Source organism: Sardina pilchardus, chromosome 7 (genome assembly GCF_963854185.1).
Source record: "Sardina pilchardus chromosome 7, fSarPil1.1, whole genome shotgun sequence".
Classification (NCBI taxonomy): domain Eukaryota; kingdom Metazoa; phylum Chordata; class Actinopteri; order Clupeiformes; family Clupeidae; genus Sardina; species Sardina pilchardus.
In genome coordinates, this window is record NC_085000.1 from 11,257,953 (window position 1) to 11,278,804 (window position 20,852).

The window sequence follows — 20,852 nt, forward strand, 5'->3', positions numbered from 1 at the left end:
TTCACTCCCTCCTTATAAATGTGTGTGTGTGTGTGTGTGTGTGTGTGTGTGTGTGCAGGAATCAGGAGCGCAGACACACACTGGACAGTGTGCGGGCCATGCCTGGCGGAGCCGAGAAGCAGCCCATACAGGTAGACAAGGTCTGCATCCCCCCACGCACCTGCAGCCTGTCTGCAGCTCCTGTGCGCTGCAAAACTGGCTTTCATTTGGGCTTTGAAAAAGCTTGTAAATAACTCCCTCAGCAAGTTTATAGAGCTTTTATTTAATACTGCTGGCTGCCTCAGTTGGTCTTGATCTAAGGTTGTTGATATATTATTGATAGATTGTATGGATCAAAATAGAAACTTTATAGCCTTCTAATACATGATCCTTTTAATACATGTTTAATATGTATTCTGTCACGTATTCAGACGGGAGTCTGTAAACTGTTTATTTTGACTTTATGTAATAAAAGTGCAATAATACAGACCTTGTTGAGTGCTAATAAATACACATGAGTTATATATTAATTTTGGGGGATTTGTTTTCTCTGAACTAAAGTGTTGCCAGAAAAGGAGTTGGTTTACTGATCCTGATAGTGTATAGCACATGTGCTCTCACAACAGGCTGTGTTCAGGCCTCATAGAAGCAGCAGCTGCTTCAGAGCACAGCATTGAGATGTTGATTTAGTGACTGGCACTCAAGCGTCTCTTAGGAGGTTTGGGTCTTTCCCTTGGGATGTCATACTTCAGATTGTGTTTCTCTGTTTCTCTTCCTATGACCTCCCTCTGCTCTTTCTATTTCTACTTCCCTCTTTCTCTCTATCTATTTTTCTGTGTGTCTGTCTGTCTGTCTCTCTGTCTGTTTGTATGTATGTATGTCTGTCTGTCTATATCACACTCTCTCCATTTCACTCTCTTTTTAACCTTCATCTCTCCCTGTCATTTTGTCCCTTCCTCCTCTGCCTCTCTTTTTTCCATCTGTCTCTGTCTGCCCCCTCTTTCTCCCTCTTCCCCTCTTCAGGATGTCAGTCGTCAGATGGACTCTGTCTTTAAGGAGCTCCTGTTGCGCCAGCCTCCCCTGAACCCCTCTGCGGCGACGGCCCCTTCTACCCCGACGTCCTCGGCCGCCTCCACCCCGGCGTCCACCTCCTCTCCGCCCCCCGCACCCCGCCCGGCCCCCAAGAAGCCCGTCTTTGGCCTCATGGGCCGCCGCTGACCGCCTGGCACACAGCTGCAGGAGGCGGCTGAGCAGAGGCGCCCGAAAAGCAAAGGAAGAGAGGATACAGTAACATCAACTTGGAGTGAGTGAGAGAGCGAGAGAGAGAGAGAGAGAGAGAGAGAGAGGGAGAGTACTGAATCAATCGTCTGTTTTCATTGTGGACGAGGGATGCCTATAGTCCTTCATGGCGTCGTAACAGAAGAATTGAGAAGATATATTTTTCCAACTCATACAATATATTATAGTCTTACGATATACGGTCTGTTGATTTGCCCTCACATTGTACATCCGTCACAGTGCAGTTCCGTGGAGTGTCTGACGTGTTTTGTTGTAGTTGTAGTGTCGTCATACATAAGTGAGGCGTCCACTTGAGCCAGGGGCGCACTCAAACAGGTTAGTTCACTCTGCCCCAACAAACGCCAACAAGCACCAATAAACTCCAGGAATTAGCCACTGGCTGTTCTTGGATCAGTGTGTTATGTTGTTACTGTGAAGCAAAGATGGCAGAGTGTGGAGCTTCATGGCACTGTATGATCTTAAGTGTGTTGGAAATTTAAAAGTTGTTTATTATTTTTATTTTTTTTTATTCGCAAACATTCTTAAATTCAAACATTAAAACAAAAACTCTGAATGTTGTGAATGTTTGGGTTTGTTTGAGTTTGTTTGGCCAGTGTGAGAGAGCCTTAAAGGGATAATCCGGAGTGAAATGCACTTTAGATCAATTTTTCGGACTATTGGGAGTACATACGTTGAGTTGACACCAAAATCATGTCATTCGGATGTATTTTGAGAAAGTTTGAGCTCACCGTTTTTAGCCAAAACTCGTTAGCCTGGAGGTGACTCGGGCATGTCATTTCGCCGCTACAAAACGCTATTTTTATACCTCTTCTACTGTTCCAAACAACACTACACTTACGTGGTAGTGAGTAGAGGGTCCCTAAAGCCAAACCGAAGTATCCCCACGTCTTTATGTGGTCGGATAGAGAGTCCAGAATGAATTTAATCGAGTCAGTACCTTTCCGGAAATGTCGCTGTTGCAGCTAGCAACGTTTTCACAACACTTTACTAACATTTCCGGAAAGGTACGGACTCGATTAAATTCATTCTGGACTCTCTATCCGACCACATAAAGACGTGCTGATACTTCGGTTTGGCTTTAGGGAACCTCTACTCACTACCACGTAAGTGTAGTGTTGTTTGGAACAGTAGAAGAGGTATAAAAATAGCGTTTTGTAGCGGCGAAAGGACACGCCCCGGTCACTTCCAGGCTAACGAGTTTTGGCTAAAAACGGTGAGCGCGAACTTTCTCAAAATACATCCGAATGACATGATTTTGGTGTCAACTCAACGTATGTACTCCCAATAGTCCGAAAAATTGATCTAAAGTGCATTTCACTCCGGATTATCCCTTTAAGTCCAGTTTGAGGGTCCAAACTAAGGGCTCAACCTGTTGACCAGAATTGTGTACGTGCGTTTTTAGATGAGTCAATTGACATCCATGATGGACGCGAAAAGGGGAAGTAAGGCTTCTGTGGTGCGCTGTGGGTCACAGTTAATATCATAGTGACTGCACGCCTTTCCTCAAGCAGTGATTCAGATTTCACTTTTTTTTTAAACCAAAATATTCCTCTCCTTGTCTTCAGTTAACAAGTTAATGGGTTTTTCAAAATGTACTTTTGACTGCTGCCAATCTTTGTTTTCAGCCTAAGCCTGTGTTTCTGTTCAAAGCCATGGTTTTGTCTGTTGTTTATATGGATCTTGTTTGACCAAATGTTCTGTTTATGTCATGGGTTGTGTCAGCAGTAAAGCGGAAGAGAGAGGGGAACATTTATTACAGTTAGGGCCCTAATTTAGATAATGAGCAAAGTGAGCAAAGTCAGTCAATGAGCAAATGGTCTCCTTCATGAGCTAAAGCTATCATACAAAGCTGACCCACTGATGTTTGTGCTTAGGGTCTTGCTTCTATTTGCTCTATTTGCTAAATTTACATAGATTTTGTGCGGGTTTTTAGATTCGCTATAGTTGGACGCAAGACTTTGCACTCCGCCCATCATTGAACTTAGGGCCCTTAGTCTCAGGCACTAAACAGCCGTCAGTATATTGACACCATCATCATATTTTACACACATCTGGTTTACATTCCTATTTACTGGCTGTTATTTAGATCAATAATGCAGTATATTGCACTGTCTTGCTTTTGTGTTACGTTCTTACGTTCTTATGTTACGTTAGAACCGCCTGTAGGACAAGCCCAAGGCAGTGCTTCTGTATTTGTTATAGGAGAGGAAATGGAAACAACCAAGTTTCTTTCTTAACCAAGTTTCTTCTTTCATTCTTGTGAGGAGAAAATGCACCCTCAGTAAGCATGCCCTTAGGTGCCACACACAGACAGACAGACACACACACACACACACACACACACACATACACACACTTAGACACACACACACACACACACAAGTATAGCGGAAAAAAGTCTGGCACTGGAACAGGTGTGAAGACTTAAAATAAGTGCCATGGCCACACATTCCCTGCCCGGCTCCGTGTAACATTTTCTCTCTGTCACGAATGAAAGCTGGACAGGCAGGCAAGGCAACTGTGAAGACAAGCGTGAACAAACCTCGCCCCACTGGTACACATCAGTGGAGCGGGGCCGGGAGAGTCGAGGTGCGGGTGTGGGTGTGGGTTGGGGTCTGTGGGCTTACTCTGCCATGTAAAGAGATTCATAGAGGGACTAGTAAAGAAGAAATGACCAAACTGTGAAACAGGAACAGGAAGCGCAGAGTCCCTCTCACTTCCTGTTGCTCCTCGATGCACAAATGTCACAAACACGCCTAGGTACCCACTCTGATCCTTTCCTTCGCAACACGCTCTCTGTTTGATGATGTCACTGGATTCATTGTTGTTTCAATCATAGTACTGAATTAATAAATGATATAGATTCTATATCGTCTGAGTCTTTTTTTGTAGGTTTTGTATGTTCATGCTTTAACAAACTTTGCATAAATTTCCACTTGCTAGCAATCACATGCACTCACAATAAATTACAAAGGGATACACAATAAATCATAATTTTTTTTAATTTGGTCTTTCAAAACCACTCATCACAGACAATTGACGTACACTTGAACTCGCCCTCCTGTGACATCATATTGAAGTAAGATTGAAAGGCCATCGGTCGGGGTTCTCAGTCCAGCCCAAGTGTACTGTATGTGGTAGGCCTACTGCACCAGTAACATGGACAGAGGGGTAACCTGATCTCTCTCTTACTCTTCATCCCCCTCCCAACTATTCAGCCCCCCAAAATAACCCCACTCTCCCACCCATAGCACTGACTCACATACTCTCTCTCTCTCACGCACACAATCACACACAAACACACACACACACACACACACACACAGACATATGCATGAACAGACTGACATGCGCTGGATAGACAGAGACATACGGTGGAGGACCCCTTGGGCCGATGTGGACCTCCAGCAGTCTCCAACCCGAGCTGTGACACGAACGCATGTATCTGTTTCCGACAGTGCCGCTCTGCTTAGAAAACCCGATGACTGACAGACACAAAGCTCTTAGCTGAGCTGCTGGGCTGGACTGAACAAAACTGGAGGTGTGAAGTGGAAAGGAAGCACCAAGGTTGCCATAAATCAATACCCTCTGATTCCCTCATCAATTGTTTATACTGGATAGGTAATCAGTGAAGTTGTCTTGTTAAGATAGAAGATAGAAGATTTTTCGTGTGGCTGTATGTTGTGAAATTTGGACTGATTTTCTCTACAAGAGGTAAGCAAGTGCCTGGATACTGATATAACTATACAGGATAAAGAAAGTAAAGTCAAGTGAATCTGTAGATGCATGGCCAATATGCCATCTCATCTGTGTAGTACATGTGTTATTCAATAAATTACTTTATCAAGTAATATGCCAATGGCCGCGGCAGGCCAATGTCATTTCTAATGATTTACTAAGATCAAGATAAAATAAATTATGATTTTCTGTTCTGACTGTGTAATTCTAGACAGCTATTCTCTCAACTTTACAACATTCTTAAACTACCTTGCAAATAGTAAATATAGTAACCATGCTTTCTTAACAAGGAGTGCCTTCAATGTGTGTTCAATCTGTATCTGTGTGGTTTGTGCAATAAGGTCATTCAAAATGACACTGAATTAGGCCAAAGGCTAATATACATACAGAATAGACTAATATCTTCATTAATATTCCACATCAGTCACATAATATGTATTGAGACATATATTTGGGAAGAATGGAGACAAAGCCCACATTTCAGTATCAAATGAGATAGAAAACAGCGCACGTTTTGCATTATGTATCTATACGTCACCATGCAGGTGTATCAACACAATCAGAACATGATTCATCAAAAATGGAACTGACCAACTTCATCATTTAGTATTCAGAGGGCATGAATGGTTGCACTCTGCCTTACTTTATACAGTTTGTCTTCCTGCCCGTCTTCAATATGATGTCAGATGAATACCTGGTGGACTGCAATATTGATGATGATGATGATGAAGAAGAGGAAGAGGAGGAAGACGAAGATAACAAAGACATGCTGTTATATCTCTCTCCACACCCACCACCACCACCCCAGTTCTCCTCCTCCTCCCCATCTCTCACTCCTCAGCCATCACTCAACAGCGTTGATTTCAGAGACCCGTACGGAGTCAACCAGCACCTGAAGGTAAATACCACTGACATGGCGTGACAACTGATTTTCAAAACTGTCTTAATGGCATATCCTATTATGGCCATAACTTAAGCAATTGTTTGAATTAAGTAACATCAGCCATGAATTTCAGCAGATTTTCAACTTAGATAATACATAATAATTATTTATTACTTATCCCACTTTAACCCTATGGGTGCAAGAGGATGTGCAAAAATAATGAACACAAGAGCTAAAAACACAAGACAGAACAGTGTCATAAAAACAATGCCAACATGTCTAAATTTCACAAAAGTAATGAAAAACTATACAGGAAAAAGTTTAAAAAAAAAAACATGCTGAAATTTCTGTATATTGTATGGTGTAAGTGATGAAGTCATGCCTTGTTTGCTTAGTCAGTTACAGTTACTAAAAGCATGAAGTTTTGGCCCTATTTGGATTCTTACGATATTCTCTCTCTCTCTCTCTCTCTCTCTCTCTCTCAGGTGGACTTCAGTGATGTCTTGGCTGAGCCTGCCTCCACACATACCTACGATCGTGTGTGGGTGTACAGCGGTATTGGGTTTGAGTCGGGCCGCATCTGGGGCTACCGCTGCCTCACAGTGTTGTGTGCCATCCCCATCTCCCTCCTCTCTGGCTGTCTATTCGCCTTGATGGCCTGCCTGCATATCTGGTACAATGACAATACAAGTCTCGCTTACATATTTGGTGCATCTCATTGCATTGTTTATTTGATTATGTTAAGGGATATGCAAAAACTTTGAAGATTGCATGTCATAGTGATTGCATGGGACTTCGGCCTACACACTGATGCATAACATATTAAAGGTCATGACCTTTCATTTTTCTCTGCCACAAGTGACAAATGTGTTCTCTCTCTACCTCTCCCTCTAAATCTCTCTCTCTCTCTCTCTCTCACTCAGGTGTGTGATGCCCTGTATCCAAGTATGTCACACTTGCTTGCCTTGTGTGCGATCAGTTTGGATAAGTGTGGTCAACATCTTCATCAGGCCGTTCTGTGAATCTGTTTCTCGCTGCTGCACTGGCGTTTATGTCTCTCTCTCCAAAGACTGACATTAAGTGATGGGGAAATTATTCTCAGCGATGTTTCTCCATCTATGGTGCTGAAGATGGGCTTTATTTTGGGGTTTTGGGTTTATCTTTCAGAGGAACTGGAAGAAGTGACTTAAGGACAATTACTCTGTTATTGACATGTTATGTTACATATAACACTTTATTTAATGAATTTTCTAGAAATTTTCACCTCAGTATTTCTGTCTACACCAGAAGGACGTTTTCATACATATATTTGGGTAAATAAAATGGAACCCTTTGTGTACATTTTGTATGGAACAGTAAATAAATCACATATTATTTCTACCACTCTTGCTGTCTCGTCTGCTGACAGCCAGGATTGTCTGTTGTGTTTTTCGTAGAACTACATTTCCCAGGAACACTTCTACACATGCCGTCATATGATGGCACACGGAAGTAGCCAGGGGAATTCCTAGCTTGTCAACTTGCATCGGATTTTAGAACATGCTGTAACGTTAGCCAAGTGAACAGAAGCTTGTAATTTTCGTGTGTGGGTTTTCCTCGCTAAAGATAATGACAGATGTCTTACGTTACAATTATATTTGATCAGGCAGATGTCATTTTGGTTCGCTAGTGTCATAGCTAGCTAACGTTGCTTATCGCCCTCAACCAAATTTAGCCAACGTTGAAGTTACAACGCTAGCGTGCTAACGTCAACGGTTAGTTGTTTAGTTTGCTGCTGGCTAACCTTACACCAGGGTCCGGGTGAATAGGTAAGATTGTCTGTATATCACCTTGATAGTTATCAAGCCAGTTGGGTGAACATAGGACTTGTTTTAACCGTCTGTATCAATTTTCTCTGTTTGATGTTGAATTGTATGTTTTGGTTGTTCCTGTTGCTAACATTGCCAAATCCTGAACATACCATAATTGCCTTTTGAAGCTTCTAGCTGCTAGTGAAATCAAAGATCCGCTGTAACCCTCTCTGGTGAAATGTTTGTCGCAGTCGCAGGTATGACTTATGAACTGGCGAGATTGCTTATTGCCATGTAGCTACTTTCGAGAAATCATACGTTATCTATTCAGCTACCAAACACTATTTTGGATAAGCATTGATATTGAAAAGCGGAAAAGAAGATGAGGTAATTCGGTACCTAGCCACGTCGGATGGTTAGCTAGCACTTGGTATTACACTCCGTTCAACGGAAGAGTCAGGCTTAACTGCTGCTTTTGATATTCTTCATGTTGTCAGTTATCAATAGTCTACGATAGATTCGCCGACAGGTTAAAGGAATAACGTTGGATGTTGAGAACTGGGTGATCTGTTTAGTCTTGTGGTACACGCCCCTTCACTAACTTGTTTGTTGTGGCAGTAAAGCTATGCTAACGTTAATGCGAACTGGGGAACGTCATGTGTTTTGTAGCCAACAAGCTAGTTGAGAACATGAAAATAAAGCCAGTGGCAATGCCAAGCATACTGTACGTGTATATCAATGACGTTAAGGTTAGCTAGTTTAGGGTAGTACAATTCTTGCAGTCGATATACACAGCTATCGGGTTTTTTTTCGAACTTATGTTAGCATCAAATTCAAATGTAATATCAGCGATGATTTATAATTATTTGTTTGTCTGTGTAGCAAACGGTGTTCTCTAATGTTATCCATGCTAACGTTTCTGTGTGTGTCATCATTGCCAACCACTGTTGTTGTCACTGTCTCAGTTTACACATTTAAATGATGAGCTTAAAAATAATGAACCCAATCGACCGGCTATGACAGACTGCGTCTTTCATGTACTTAACGTGAGAGTAAATGCCCCTGAGTATATCGTCTCTGCGTTGTTAACCGCGACACAGGTATGGTATGGGGCGAAAGCGAAAGTAGAAAGACCGCTTCCGTGGTTTTCTGCAACAGGGTAGCTTATCGTTATGTCATTCGTGATCTTACACTGACAGTCTTTTTAACATGACATGTCTCTTGTTGACAGTGGTGGTTTATTTACGCGTCGGCCTGTCCTTGGTTCTCCCAGTCTAATGGTTCAGCCCCAGCCCAACGCCGGGAGCACACTGCAGTGGGAGATGAATGGGGAGGAAGCGGTGGGCGCCGGAAGCAATGGTTCGCTCGGGCCCAGTTCGCAAGGCTCCCTTCGGGTTCCGCCTGAGCTGGCTGGCAATGAGGTGGTGCTAAGGCTAGTGGGAGACAACCACCAGCTGCGAGGTATTAACACCAATATTACTTGGTTGATTCCCACGCATCATTTATCTTATCCTAGTGCTGCTTTAGGTGTAATATATTATAGTGTTGTGAGAACAGTTCTCTCTGACATGCATTAAAAGCCACTCAGCTGAGAAACGTGACAGAAGAGAGTGAGTAAACCCAAAGCTGTTGTGTCCCGTCAGAGGCGTTGAAGAGGAGTAATGACTCCCTACGGGAGCGCTGCGGAGAGATGGAGGGGTGGCAGAGGAAGGCCAAGGAAGAGAGGGAGTTCCTCAGCTGCCGCTTCCGCGAGGCCAAGGCCCTGGTGGAGCGATTGGCACAGGAGAACCAGGTCCTGCTGGGGAAGGTCAACCACAATGGCGGACTCCCAGGAAACCGCTGCAAGACCAACCTCATGGAATCAGGAAGCCAGGCTCCCGACCCAGACGTGAAGAGCCCGCTGTCGGAGAGAAATGGCTTACAAGATTCCCTAGATGTAAAGGCTGGCATCATAAACCATTCGCAATGCATTTGAACATAATTAGCAGTATAATGTTGGATTTAGTCGGGTATTAATGCTGTTCTGTTTTGTCTGTCTCTGTTGCTACCAGTCAACAGGGGACCGCCTGGATGTAGAGAAAGGAGTCATGGCTAATCCCAGGAGTTTGGTAAGACACATGTCTTGCAGCTTCATCAACATAATCATAACTGACTTCTGCCTACACAACTACCATAAACACGTATTTGTGTGTGTGTGTGTGTGTGTGTGTGTATGAATCTGATGTTGTGGGTGGGTATATAATGTATGATATGTGTGTATTAATCTGATGTTGTGGGAGGGTATGGGCAGGCATATGCACCTGTGGTGTTATATATATATGTGTGTGTGTGTGCTCGTGTGTGTGTGTAGTCTTGTGGGAGTGAGAGTAGCTCTCTCAGTAGCTTGTCCACCAGTGTGGATGACTTTCAGCCCTTCCAGGAGAGCTGTGGGGATAGTAAGGTGAGCACGTCACCATCCCATCACGCCCCACTGCTGCCTTCCTGCACCGCTTAGACTGACACGTGTCCTAATGTCCCATCCACGGAGCCTCTCTCTGCTTTTTAATCACCCACCTCTCCTGTTCCAGCATAATCTCTCAAGTTGTGCCTTCTTTTGTGTTTTCATTGAGGTCCTGTTTTAGGTCTCTCCCTGTCTTTCTCCTGGTCTGTGTTGTATCTCGAGGTGTTGCTCTAACTCCCCTTGGCAATTTGTCTCTCACTGTTTCTTTGTTTCTTTTTCTAAAATGGTAGTTGATTCATTGTAGACTTCTGCATATAATAGAGTCCATTGTATTTCAAGAACAGGTTGTCTTGTTAAATGACCAAATTTGTCTGGTAAATGTGACCAGAAGAAGAACAATGATGATTGATAGGTGAAAATCAGACAATGAAAAGGGAATAAGCCACCTGTAATGGTAATGACTAGATTGGTTTGGCGTTTGAAACGAACCATGAGCAACAATATGTAGTTTATTCATGCCATGAATTGTGACAAGTGTCCAGTGACCCCACACCCCACCATCAGCTGAAAAAGATTTGAACAGACAGCTGTTAGTAAATAAGCTTACTCAACAGAATTACTGACATGCACCATTGAAGCTTTACTTTTGGATTTGGATACAGAATGCTGAAAGCTGACCCTGCCCGCTCAAACAAAACAATCTCTCGTATCATTGTCGCTTCACCCATGATTCAATCTGACTCTCAGACCAACTCTTTCTGTCTATTTGTGTTCTTGAATCAATTGATACCATTTGTGTTCCCGAATTGCCTGTTTCATCCATCTTCTTTGGTCCTCTTCCTCTACCCCCCCCCCCCCCCCCCCCCCCCCCAGCCCTGTGAAGGATCCAACGAGTTTCTGCAGCTGCTGAAGAGCCACAAGGAGAAACTGGAAGAGGGGATGCGGGTGCTCAGGAAGAAGAACGAAGAGCTGGAGAGGGAGAAGGCCGAGGGTGAAAAGGAGAAGGACGTGCTGTGCACTGCTATGGACCAACTGCAGGCTCGTCTCAGTCAGCTCTCTCAACAGGTAGCTACCACACTCCTTCTATAGTAATCTTCATTTGGACTGCACCATGCTACATTTAACTGTAGTGTGTTGTCACTGATGTATTATAAATGCCTTGCAAAAGCATATAATAGAGTATGGTCCCTCAGTAAGAAGATACCATTTTCCTTTGTGCTGTATCATGCTATATAGGCTAGGCTACAGTACTAAAGCAAACTACAGTGCAGTGTAGACATGAATACATGACTAATGTATTATAAATGTGTTGGAAAAGCGTCATCTCACTCAGCAGGTAGTTGCCATAGCGTCCCATGCTGTGCTAAGTATGCCACCATGCTAAAGCAGACTGTGTAGTCAGCCACCTAATGAGGTTTAAAGGTGTAATTGTATTCATCCCGCTTAGGATGGTTAAATGGACAGGCGGCAATTCTTATAAAGCCCTAGTCAGTCCTGTATTCTTAAATTGAACAAAAACATCTCCCCCAGAGGTTTCACTCTAGAGGTGCTGTTTCCCACTTTGCTTTTCTATACGCAAAGACCATATAATTGTAGCACCAGGAAGCAGCTTCATATTAATTTCATGTTATCAGCTGTGACCTTAGTCTGGCTATCACCATACTAAGCTCAATTGTTTAAGAATGAACATTAGTATGGGGAGGCTGAGCTTTGTTTCTACTGCACAAGAGGCGTGATCAATGGGCATCGTTCAAATGACTCCGTACGCTTGGATACTAGTCCTTCAACCAATCAGAGCAACGATCTGGTGCGTCTTTTGGATAAGCTAGTTTCTGATTGGAGCCAAAGGTTCTGGCAGGGAACAGAGGAGATAGATATGCAGGTTTCCAGCCTGAGCTGCCGGGCGAAATCCAAATTCGCCGGAAGTTCAGGCAGGGTTCACCCAGCCTACTGTGACCTGACATAACTCCCATTCTTCCTCCCCTCAGCAGAGTGGTACTGTGATGGTTGAGGCAGTTCAAAGGTCAGATGTTCCACATATGGCCTCTGACAGGTACTACGTTCTCCCTTGTTCCTTGTCCTTTGTTATTTCCCACACAGATTTTAGGATAGCCACTCAATTTTTTACTGCAACTCATATTAGTATGCTCTACTAATATATATTCTTAATGCTTTATGAAAATGATAAATTATATCAGAGTACAATTTAATTTTTATAGCTGTACTTTTAGATCTGTAGTTTTTATATCTGTACTACTGTAGCCTTAATGATCATTCTAGCTACATGCTTTACGATTTGTTGTGTTTACATTCACTACGATGCTCACCTGATATGCCATATCGCACAATGACAAAATACATTTCATAAACAAGGTTATGTTGGGCTTTAGGGCCAGTTATTGTACTAGGCAATGTACAATCAGTTTGTCAGGTTTGTCTGTCTTTCTGCGTGAGCACTGTCTTCAATGTATCTGTCTTTAGGACTCTTGATATATCTGTGTGTCACTGATGTAGTTTCCATCTTAAATTCCACAGTGGGTCCCAATTGTCCAAGATGAAAGATCAGCTCCAGGCTACGCAAGAAAGGTAAGAGAATCTGCAATCTTGATCGACAAAACAAGTCAAGAGACTTATTTTAGAAAGTGGGCTCGTGAAGGAAATTTAATCGGCAATAATAAGTCAGACAAATAAGTTTGAGTTGCACTCTAAGTAGCCATTGAAGGAACCTGTTATGGCCTGCAGGTATAAGGAGCTGCAGGAGAAGCTGGACTGTCTCCAGAAGAGCTCTGTGCACAGAGACCGAGCTGAGGCCCAGCTTAAGTTGAAGGAAAAGGACTGTGCACAGGTTGGTTATGAACTTTATGGGACAAAAGAAACAGCACATAAGTCATAGTGGTTCATTGTATGCATTGTATTCAGTAATGTAAGACCTGACGCACAAGACAAGACAAGATGATATGTGTGCCTATTCATAGTTTATACTGGTGTAAAGTTCTGCTGATGTGTTTGACTACCTAAAATTGTTGTCAGTGATTAACTGATCCTGTTTTGGAGCACTAGACAGTTGCTGTGCGTTACCCTGTGACTGTTTGAATGATGGATTGACCAAGACATGTTATAAATGTCATAATACATGTACCGTTAGTATTTGTAAATTAACAAGGTCTGTGTGTCTGTGTCTGTGTGTACATGAATGCTCTAGTTGGTCAAAGACTGCGAGGCCCTGAAGGCTCAGGTAACGTCTCTGTTGGGGGAGCTGCACGAGAAGCAGAGTGGCCTGGAGAAAAGTGACGAGAAGAGAAGAGACCTGGAGGAGAAGTAGGTCTTGCGTGTCTGCCTGTGTGTTTGTCTGTGTATTTGCTTTGTCTGTGTGCGACCTACAGACAGACAGACAGCTCTAAGAATCAACGCGGAGTCTGGTTCTTAATCTAAGCGGTATGATTCTTGAGTGGATGAGATAATGATACTTAGTTCTGAAGTTACTGGACCAGCTAGGCTAGTATGACATTGCCTGTCAAGTAACTTCAGAACTAATAGAACAAGTATGGAGGGCTACGGCGCTGTTCCTTCAGTAACTTCAGTAAAGTGAAGGTGCTCTTTGGTAGAAAAAATGTATACTGATGATGATGAATTAACCAAGGCACTCTTCCAAAAAAGTTAAAAAAGCTTTAATTCATAGGCTTAATCATAACTGATCATTAAAAATGCCAACTTGCCTAACTTCAGAACTATTTCAACTAAGCTATGTTGGTATGTATCCAAGGCTCTCGTGCTGCCACCACATCTCTCTTGAAACGTCTTCTACCTGCTTCTTTGAGATCCATGTCTACTCTCTCAATCTACCTTCGTCTGCCTCAACAAACCTGTTTGTTTGCATAGTCGGATTTCTGTCACTCTGCAGGGCAGCTTACAGTATCTGGTATGAAATGTTTTGAAGCACTAGATACAGTTGCTGTAGGTCACCCCTCCACTGTGTGATCCCCCCCCCGTTCAGGCTGAGCAGTAAGACGGAGGCCCTGCAGACGCTGGAGAGAGACATGGAGCAGCAGCGGAGGCAGAACACAGTCACTGTGGACAAGCTGCTCATGCAGGTGCAGAACCTGGAGGCGGCCCTCAAGAATGACCGCCTGGTCATCACCGAGGAGAGGTGAGGAGGACCGCACAGCGGTGACATTGGATCTCTTTAAACCATTTTTGTCATATGTAGAACGATTCAACTTCCTCCCTCCATCTCTTCCTCTCCTCCTCTTCCTCCTTTTGTTGTTATGACAGGAGGAAGCTGGCTCAACTCCAGCACGCATACACATGTCTGTTCCAGGACTACGACGCCAAGCTGAAAGCCGAGAATCAAACCAAAAGGGTGAGAGTGTGTCTTGTCAGAGATGTGTGTCTTGCGCTGGTCTGGTTTGCGTGTGTGTGTGTGTGTGTACGTGGAGAGTCGGCTGTGGGCTTGTGGTCTCGCAGTATGAGAGGGCAGAGGGGAAGAATACTTAACTAAGTTGTTTGTGCTCATGCACCAACACAAAGCCTAACCTTTTAATGTGTGAAGGGTGGAAGGCCTGTTTCACCATCTGACGGAAGCAAAGAGAGGTGTATGCCTGCGTGACAGAGAAAGTGACGGCATACTCATTAAGGGCATTTCCCCCTGCAGCTTGTCTGGTTGCTGAGATGGGTGGGTGGGGACCTGGCTAACCAGAGTGGTGAAGGCAGAGAGGGGTGTCTTGTGCGCATGCGTGTAGGAAATGAGAGAATGGCCCAATCCCAATGTCAGCCCTAAAGACTAAGAACTAAAGACTCACAGACTTAATTGATCTCAGGTGCTAAGTGAGTGAGTGTGTGAGGCCACATAGGCTCAGATAGGTATTTGGGATTGGGACAGCACTTCACGAGATCACATGTACCTTGGCGATGTTTACTAACAAAGACGTTGCTAACATTTGCACTATGCACGTGTGTCGTGCGTGCTGTTGTTTACCTTCATTTCCGGATTTTTCGATGATCTCCGCGGTAAACGTCACAACACTTTGAACTGTGGGTAATTCCCTTAGGTTAAGTCTGCACCGATGCAGACTCACGGAAAGGGCTCGGTAAGTCTGTACTCAAACCCTCCCGCCCGTTGTAATTCGACATTGGGACAGCCCTAAACCCTTACGAATTTCGCGAGAACGCGCACCAAAGTCTGTGAGTTCGTGAGTCCGGACATTGGGATTGGGCCGATGAGAGAGACCGATAGCTGGACAGGAAGAGACTGAGCGCAGGAGAGCATGTGTTATTCCCTCAGGCCATGTGTTGGAGGGGTGGGGGAGGTGGGGCACGTGGCTAACCAGCTGCTAGAGGTAGAGCCAGGTGTGCATGAAGGAGAGAGAGAGGAAGTGACTGCTAGAACGCAAGTGGACATGCTCACTTTGGCTTCTGTTTTCCTGTGACCATGTGCCAGGGTGGCGAGGTGGGTGACCTTTCCAATCGGCTGGTGGAGGCCGAGAAGGCGCTGGCTCTGAAGCAGGAACTCATCGACAAACTCAAGGAGGAGGGGGAACAGCAGAGGAGCTCTCTGGAGACCATCCCAGTGCTCACTGCACAGGTAACACACACACACACACACACACACACACACACACACACACACACACACACACACACACACACACACACACGTATTTGTGGTATTTGTGTAGGCTAGTACACAAGGAGAACATTGAATGAAACTCATTAGATGAATTCTCAAAGTGACATGTATATGCAGGTAGTATCTTAAGAGTTTGACAATAACCAGTGAGTAATAGCAAAACCAGTCCTCTGTTCACTGCCACCATCTGCACACACATGCAAACCCATATCAAGGTCTGGTTACCGAGATGACTCATAAAGGAATTTGCCAATGGAACAAAATGGCACGTAGTTCCATGGAGTTAGAACCGAGCTACATCCGGACTCCTACAAGATACAGGAAATGACCCTCTCATGAATTGTGTCGCTCTATCAACTGTTTCTGCCAATATTGAAATGGACACTAGCCGTTACCACTAGACCTTCTCTCAGATTGAGAATTGATCGGAAATCCTCGGTTCACCCCATGGACTGTAATCAGTGATGAATTTAAACCAAACTCTTTAACTGAAACCGATTACTTTCTGAAGTACAGCAAACACATTAGATTTACATTTTAAAGGGGAACAGGTTTTTTTTTTTTTTAGCTTACTTTACCTTAACTGAACAGCTTCAGAGTCTTTGGAATAGTTATATGTCTTTTTGCAGGTTAAATGGTGGTTGTTTCGCTTCCACCTAGCGTCTGTGAGCGGAAAAACTACCCTTGCAACTTTGGGCTGGCGGGCCAGCGGGCCCGTGCACTGACAAACACAAAGTCTCACAGCCTCGCGATCATGCTCGTGAAAAGACCGATTGAGTTGTAAAATATACATGCTAAAGCTGTAGGGGAAGCTCTGCAAGAGTAAAAACAGAAAACAGCGAAGAAATCGCTAAGCCTGCATAGTTCTCTTTAAGAAAAAAAATGTAAAAAAAAACATGGCCATGGCTCTTAACACTGACACCATCAGCACAGACATTGGCAGTGGGTAAACGTCCTCCTTTGTCCGTAATCATACAACGCCTACCCCATACCAGATAAGCGGACTTGAATGGCTCTTGGGTTTTTTGGAAGTAGTCCCCAATAGGAGAATGCTATACAGCCCAGTGGAGCAAATACAAATGTGCCAACAGGTTCATCTGGGTCCCCCAGTGCTGCTTACACGCCTTAATTCCATCGGAAATCCAGAGATCATGTCTTTTGTCAGCATGAGTCACTCAATACACAAGCAGACAATATTGTGTTATATTACAGTAAATCAGCAGGATTTATTTAAGTAAGAAATCGGTACTGATTGAATCGCACACACACAGACACACACACACACACACACACACACACACACACCGAAGTTCACCTATTGACTCTCCCATTGTCCATTTGTCCTGCAGGCGGAAATCTACAAAGCAGATTTCCTGGCGGAGCGGTCAGCTCGGGAGAAGCTGAACGCCGTCAAGGAGGAGATGCTGGAGCAGCTGAACCAGGCCAAGGCTGACATCGAGCGCCTCAAGCAGGAGGGCTCCTCCCGGTACGACACCACGCTCACACACACACACACACACGGGGTGGGGGGGGGGCTCCTCCTGTTACGACAGTACACACACACACACACTCACACACAGGGTCTCCTCCTGGTACGACAGCACACACGCAGGCCTGGAAAGGTATGGAATCAATTACCGTACTCCAGACCTGGAACAGTTTTTGGATGGAAGTGTTTGGGAAAAGTCACAGTAATACATACGTTAAAGAGTCGACAATGAATGAATCAGAAAATGAAGCTGTATCAGACAGTATGAGCAACACTCTTTTAAATATATTAGATGGGTGAAATGGAGAGGATGAATGTCATTACTGCTCCTCTAGCATGTACCATCTCCCAACCACTAAACAGCTTTCCTGAGGTTTCACCGGAAGAGGTGCAGAACATCATTGGGAAGATGAAATCCTCCACCTGTCCCCTGGACCCTCTCCCAACCTCCCTGGTGAAAACCCATATCACTGTCCTAACCCCCCTGATCACTGCTGTGATAAATCATTCCCTCCAAACTGGTCACGTTCCCTCTGCCTTAAAAACTGCCATAATCAGTCCATTGCTCAAAAAACCCACTTTTGATCCAGAAATCCTATCCAACTACAGACCCATCGCCAATCTCCCCTTTATATGAAGGTACTTGAGAAAGCAGTTGCCACCCACCTTCAGGACCGCCTCAAACAAAATAACCTCTTCGAAAAATTCCAGTCTGGTTTCCGCTCCGCCCACAGCACAGAGACTGCCCTTGTCAGAGTCACCAACGACCTCCTCATGTCGTCCGACAATGGCTGTCCCTCCCTCCTCATCTTCCTGGACTTTTCTGCTGCATTTGACACTGTCGACCATGACATTCCTCTAAACCGGCTTCACTGTACCACTGGACTCAATGACACTGCTCTCAGTTGGTTCAACTCATATCTCACAAACCGGACAGAATACATCTCCCTGGGTCGCTACAAATCAAGTACACACACAGTCACCTGCGGTGTCCCCCAGGGGTCAGTCCTTGGCCCCATCCTCTTCATTCTCTACCTCACTCTCCTTGGCCAAATCATCAGCCGTCACAACATCTCATTCCACTGCTATGCTGATGACACACAGCTCTATGTCAAAGCCACAGCTGCAACCCCATCCTCGCAGTCATCCCCATCAAAACTCACCACCTGTCTGGAGGAGATTAAGGTATGGATGGAGCACAACTTTCTCCAACTCAACAGCTCCAAAACCGAAGCCATCCTGGTTGGCACTCCCCACCAGACCAAATCATCATCCATAACCAGCATCACCTTCTCTGGCTCCAACATCCCCCTTTCATCAACAGTCACAAATCTGGGTGTAAAAATGGACTCTCAACTCACATTTGAAGCACATATAAATCACCTCTGCAAGACCTCCTTCTACCACCTCCGTAACATATCCAAACTCCGCCCCATCCTCTCTCTCTCAGATGCCGAAAGGCTGGTTCATGCCTTTGTCTCCTCCAGACTGGACTACTGTAACACACTTCTCATTGGGATCCCTAGCAAGAGTCTGCAGAGACTCCAGTACATCCAAAACTCTGCAGCTAGGATCCTGATGAGAGTGCGGAAACACGAGCACATTACCCCCATTCTCCACTCACTCCACTGGCTTCCGGTCTCCACCAGGATTGAGTACAAGATTTCCCTCCTCACTCACCAATGCATTCATGGTCATGCCCCCCCCCCCTCCCCCACCTCAAAGAAATAATCAACCAACAAAACACAACACGCTCCCTCCGCTCCACTCACTCAAACCTCCTCCACATGTACCCAGAACCAGACTTAGGACCATGGGAGACAGGGCTTTCTGTGCTGCTGCCCCGCGTCTATGGAATACCCTCCCTGACACCTTGAGGGCACCATAATCCTTTGAGTGTTTTAAAAAAGGCCTAAAGACATTTATTTTTAGCAAAGCTTTTGGTCCCTTTTAGATCTTATTTTTGTTTTTAACCTGTGTGTGTGTGTGTGTGTGTGTGTGTGTGTGTGTGTGTGTGTGTGTGTGTGTGTGTGTGTGTGTGTGTGTGTGTGTGTGTGTGTGTGTGTGTGTGTGTGTGTGTGTGTGTGTGTGTGTGTGTGTGTGTGTGTGTGTGTGTGTGTGTGTGTGTGTGTGTGTGTGTGTGTTCCAGAGCGCGGTTGGAGGCCATGCAGCACAGGCACCAGCACCTCCCTGGTCCTCCAGGTAAGTTCCATTCCATCACCTCCTCCACCACACAGCACATCTATTCAACAGGTCCAAGACTTTTTTTTATTCCTAACACATCGTGTACACACTCGCTATTCAATGACCTCGTGACTGAGTGAAAGGAACTTTTCATCATGTATGATATTTACATGTGCAGGTATTCCTTTAGCGGATGCCTCTATCCACAGTGACATTAGCGTGAACATACTGTAGCGCTTGCTCTACAGTACCAGTTAGGCAGCATTATTAGGCAAGTTCTCCTCTAATACAGTACTGATACGTTTCTTCTCTCTCTCTCTCTCTCTCTCTCTCTCTCTCTCTCTCTCTCTCTCTCTCTCTCTCTCTCTCTTTCTCTATACTGTTCTACTGCTCTCCTGCTCTCCTGTTCCCCTCTTCACCCCATTAGCATTCAATCCAGCCCAGCCTCCCCCATCCTTCCGTAGTGGTGCTGAGGAGCAGCCAGACTTCCGCTGCCCAAAGTGCCGGTACCAGGCCCCCGACATGGACACCTTGCAGATCCACGTCATGGACTGCATCCAGTGAAACCCCCTTCCTCCCCCTGCAGAGAAGATTATGAGGGATGCAGTGGGCGGAAGGGTTGGTTGGTGGCAAGCTGATGAACTTTGAACTTAAAGCCAATTGCTTTTCTGATTGGAGGAGAGAGGGGCAAAGGTGAAAAGAGACTGATCGTGACCTTTCACTTTTTGAACGCTGTTGCACACAATCTGCCGACTGAAGGCAAAGCACCAAGATACCGCTGGAACATTGACATGAGCACTGCTCATGAAATTTTCCATTGAAATCTAAAAATTACATGAAACTTTGTATGTGTGACAATGCTGTGTGTATATTTTATATAAATATATATCTAAGATTTACACACTTACATGAAAACATATAGATATGTAAATCTTATTGACAGAAAATGTAGGATACTGCCTATGTGACAGCATATTGTAATGTAATGCACGTATGGATGTGTGTCTGCTTCTCGGCATATGTCTGTCTGTGGCCATGTTTTTTTCCGCTGTGGTTTTTTGTCCATCTGTCAAGATGTGCTCACTCTTTGAGGATAATATGCCAGTCTTCTATGTGAATATTGTCTATTATATTCATTATATTAAAAGATGAAAGAGGCTTTTACTTTGTATAGACTGTTGTTATGGCAAGAAGTTTAAAGTAATAAATATAACTGTAAATATTTTGAGGATTGTTTAATCACTGTCATTACCTCTCTTCTGAGGTAATGCATCATTTTGCAACATTAGAGTATGCGTGGATTAATCACTGTCAGATAGTGTTTGTTTTATATGTGTAATGGAGGTTATGAGGTAGTGAATTATTTTTTTGTTGTATCCACACAATTCTACTGAAAGGGCATTGGGTCAATCAGGGCATCTTTG

At 44.5% G+C, this 20,852-nt stretch overlaps 3 protein-coding genes across 8 annotated transcripts in view; all 3 read left to right on the forward strand.

Annotated features, from left to right (window-relative positions):
* Window positions 1-1,840, forward strand: part of arhgap4b (Rho GTPase activating protein 4b) — a 32,201-nt gene extending 30,361 nt beyond the window's left edge. For 2 of the 3 annotated variants that reach the window (XM_062540741.1, XM_062540740.1), the window contains exons 23-24: window positions 59-140; window positions 1,003-1,840. In XM_062540741.1, coding sequence (XP_062396725.1) covers window positions 59-140; window positions 1,003-1,197 — 277 coding nt within the window. In that variant the 3' untranslated portion in view covers window positions 1,198-1,840. The remainder of the gene's footprint in view (window positions 1-58; window positions 141-1,002) is intronic. The other variant, XM_062540742.1, reaches the window with a different exon arrangement.
* Window positions 1,841-4,588: 2,748 nt separating this feature from the next.
* cav4b (caveolin 4b) lies at window positions 4,589-7,238 on the forward strand. The gene is made up of 4 exons (XM_062542158.1): window positions 4,589-4,992; window positions 5,669-5,914; window positions 6,385-6,572; window positions 6,823-7,238. Exons 2-4 carry the CDS (start codon window positions 5,693-5,695, stop codon window positions 6,971-6,973), a joined length of 561 nt encoding a protein of 186 aa, XP_062398142.1. The 5' UTR covers window positions 4,589-4,992; window positions 5,669-5,692; the 3' UTR covers window positions 6,974-7,238.
* A 157-nt stretch (window positions 7,239-7,395) lies between these two features.
* Window positions 7,396-20,661, forward strand: ikbkg (inhibitor of nuclear factor kappa B kinase regulatory subunit gamma). Of its 4 annotated transcripts, none has more exons than XM_062540745.1 (16): window positions 7,396-7,707; window positions 8,921-9,150; window positions 9,333-9,625; window positions 9,741-9,797; window positions 10,040-10,129; window positions 11,003-11,194; window positions 12,121-12,182; window positions 12,665-12,715; window positions 12,872-12,974; window positions 13,332-13,447; window positions 14,124-14,276; window positions 14,402-14,489; window positions 15,567-15,710; window positions 17,105-17,241; window positions 19,394-19,446; window positions 19,856-20,661. In XM_062540745.1, exons 2-16 carry the CDS (start codon window positions 8,967-8,969, stop codon window positions 19,990-19,992), a joined length of 1,860 nt encoding a protein of 619 aa, XP_062396729.1. In that variant the 5' UTR covers window positions 7,396-7,707; window positions 8,921-8,966; the 3' UTR covers window positions 19,993-20,661. The 4 variants fall into 4 exon arrangements, with proteins under 4 accessions (XP_062396729.1, XP_062396728.1, XP_062396727.1 ...); XM_062540744.1 differs by having other exon boundaries at window positions 8,963-9,150; window positions 12,118-12,182; XM_062540743.1 differs by having other exon boundaries at window positions 7,397-7,707; window positions 12,118-12,182.
* Window positions 20,662-20,852: the final 191 nt, after the last annotated feature.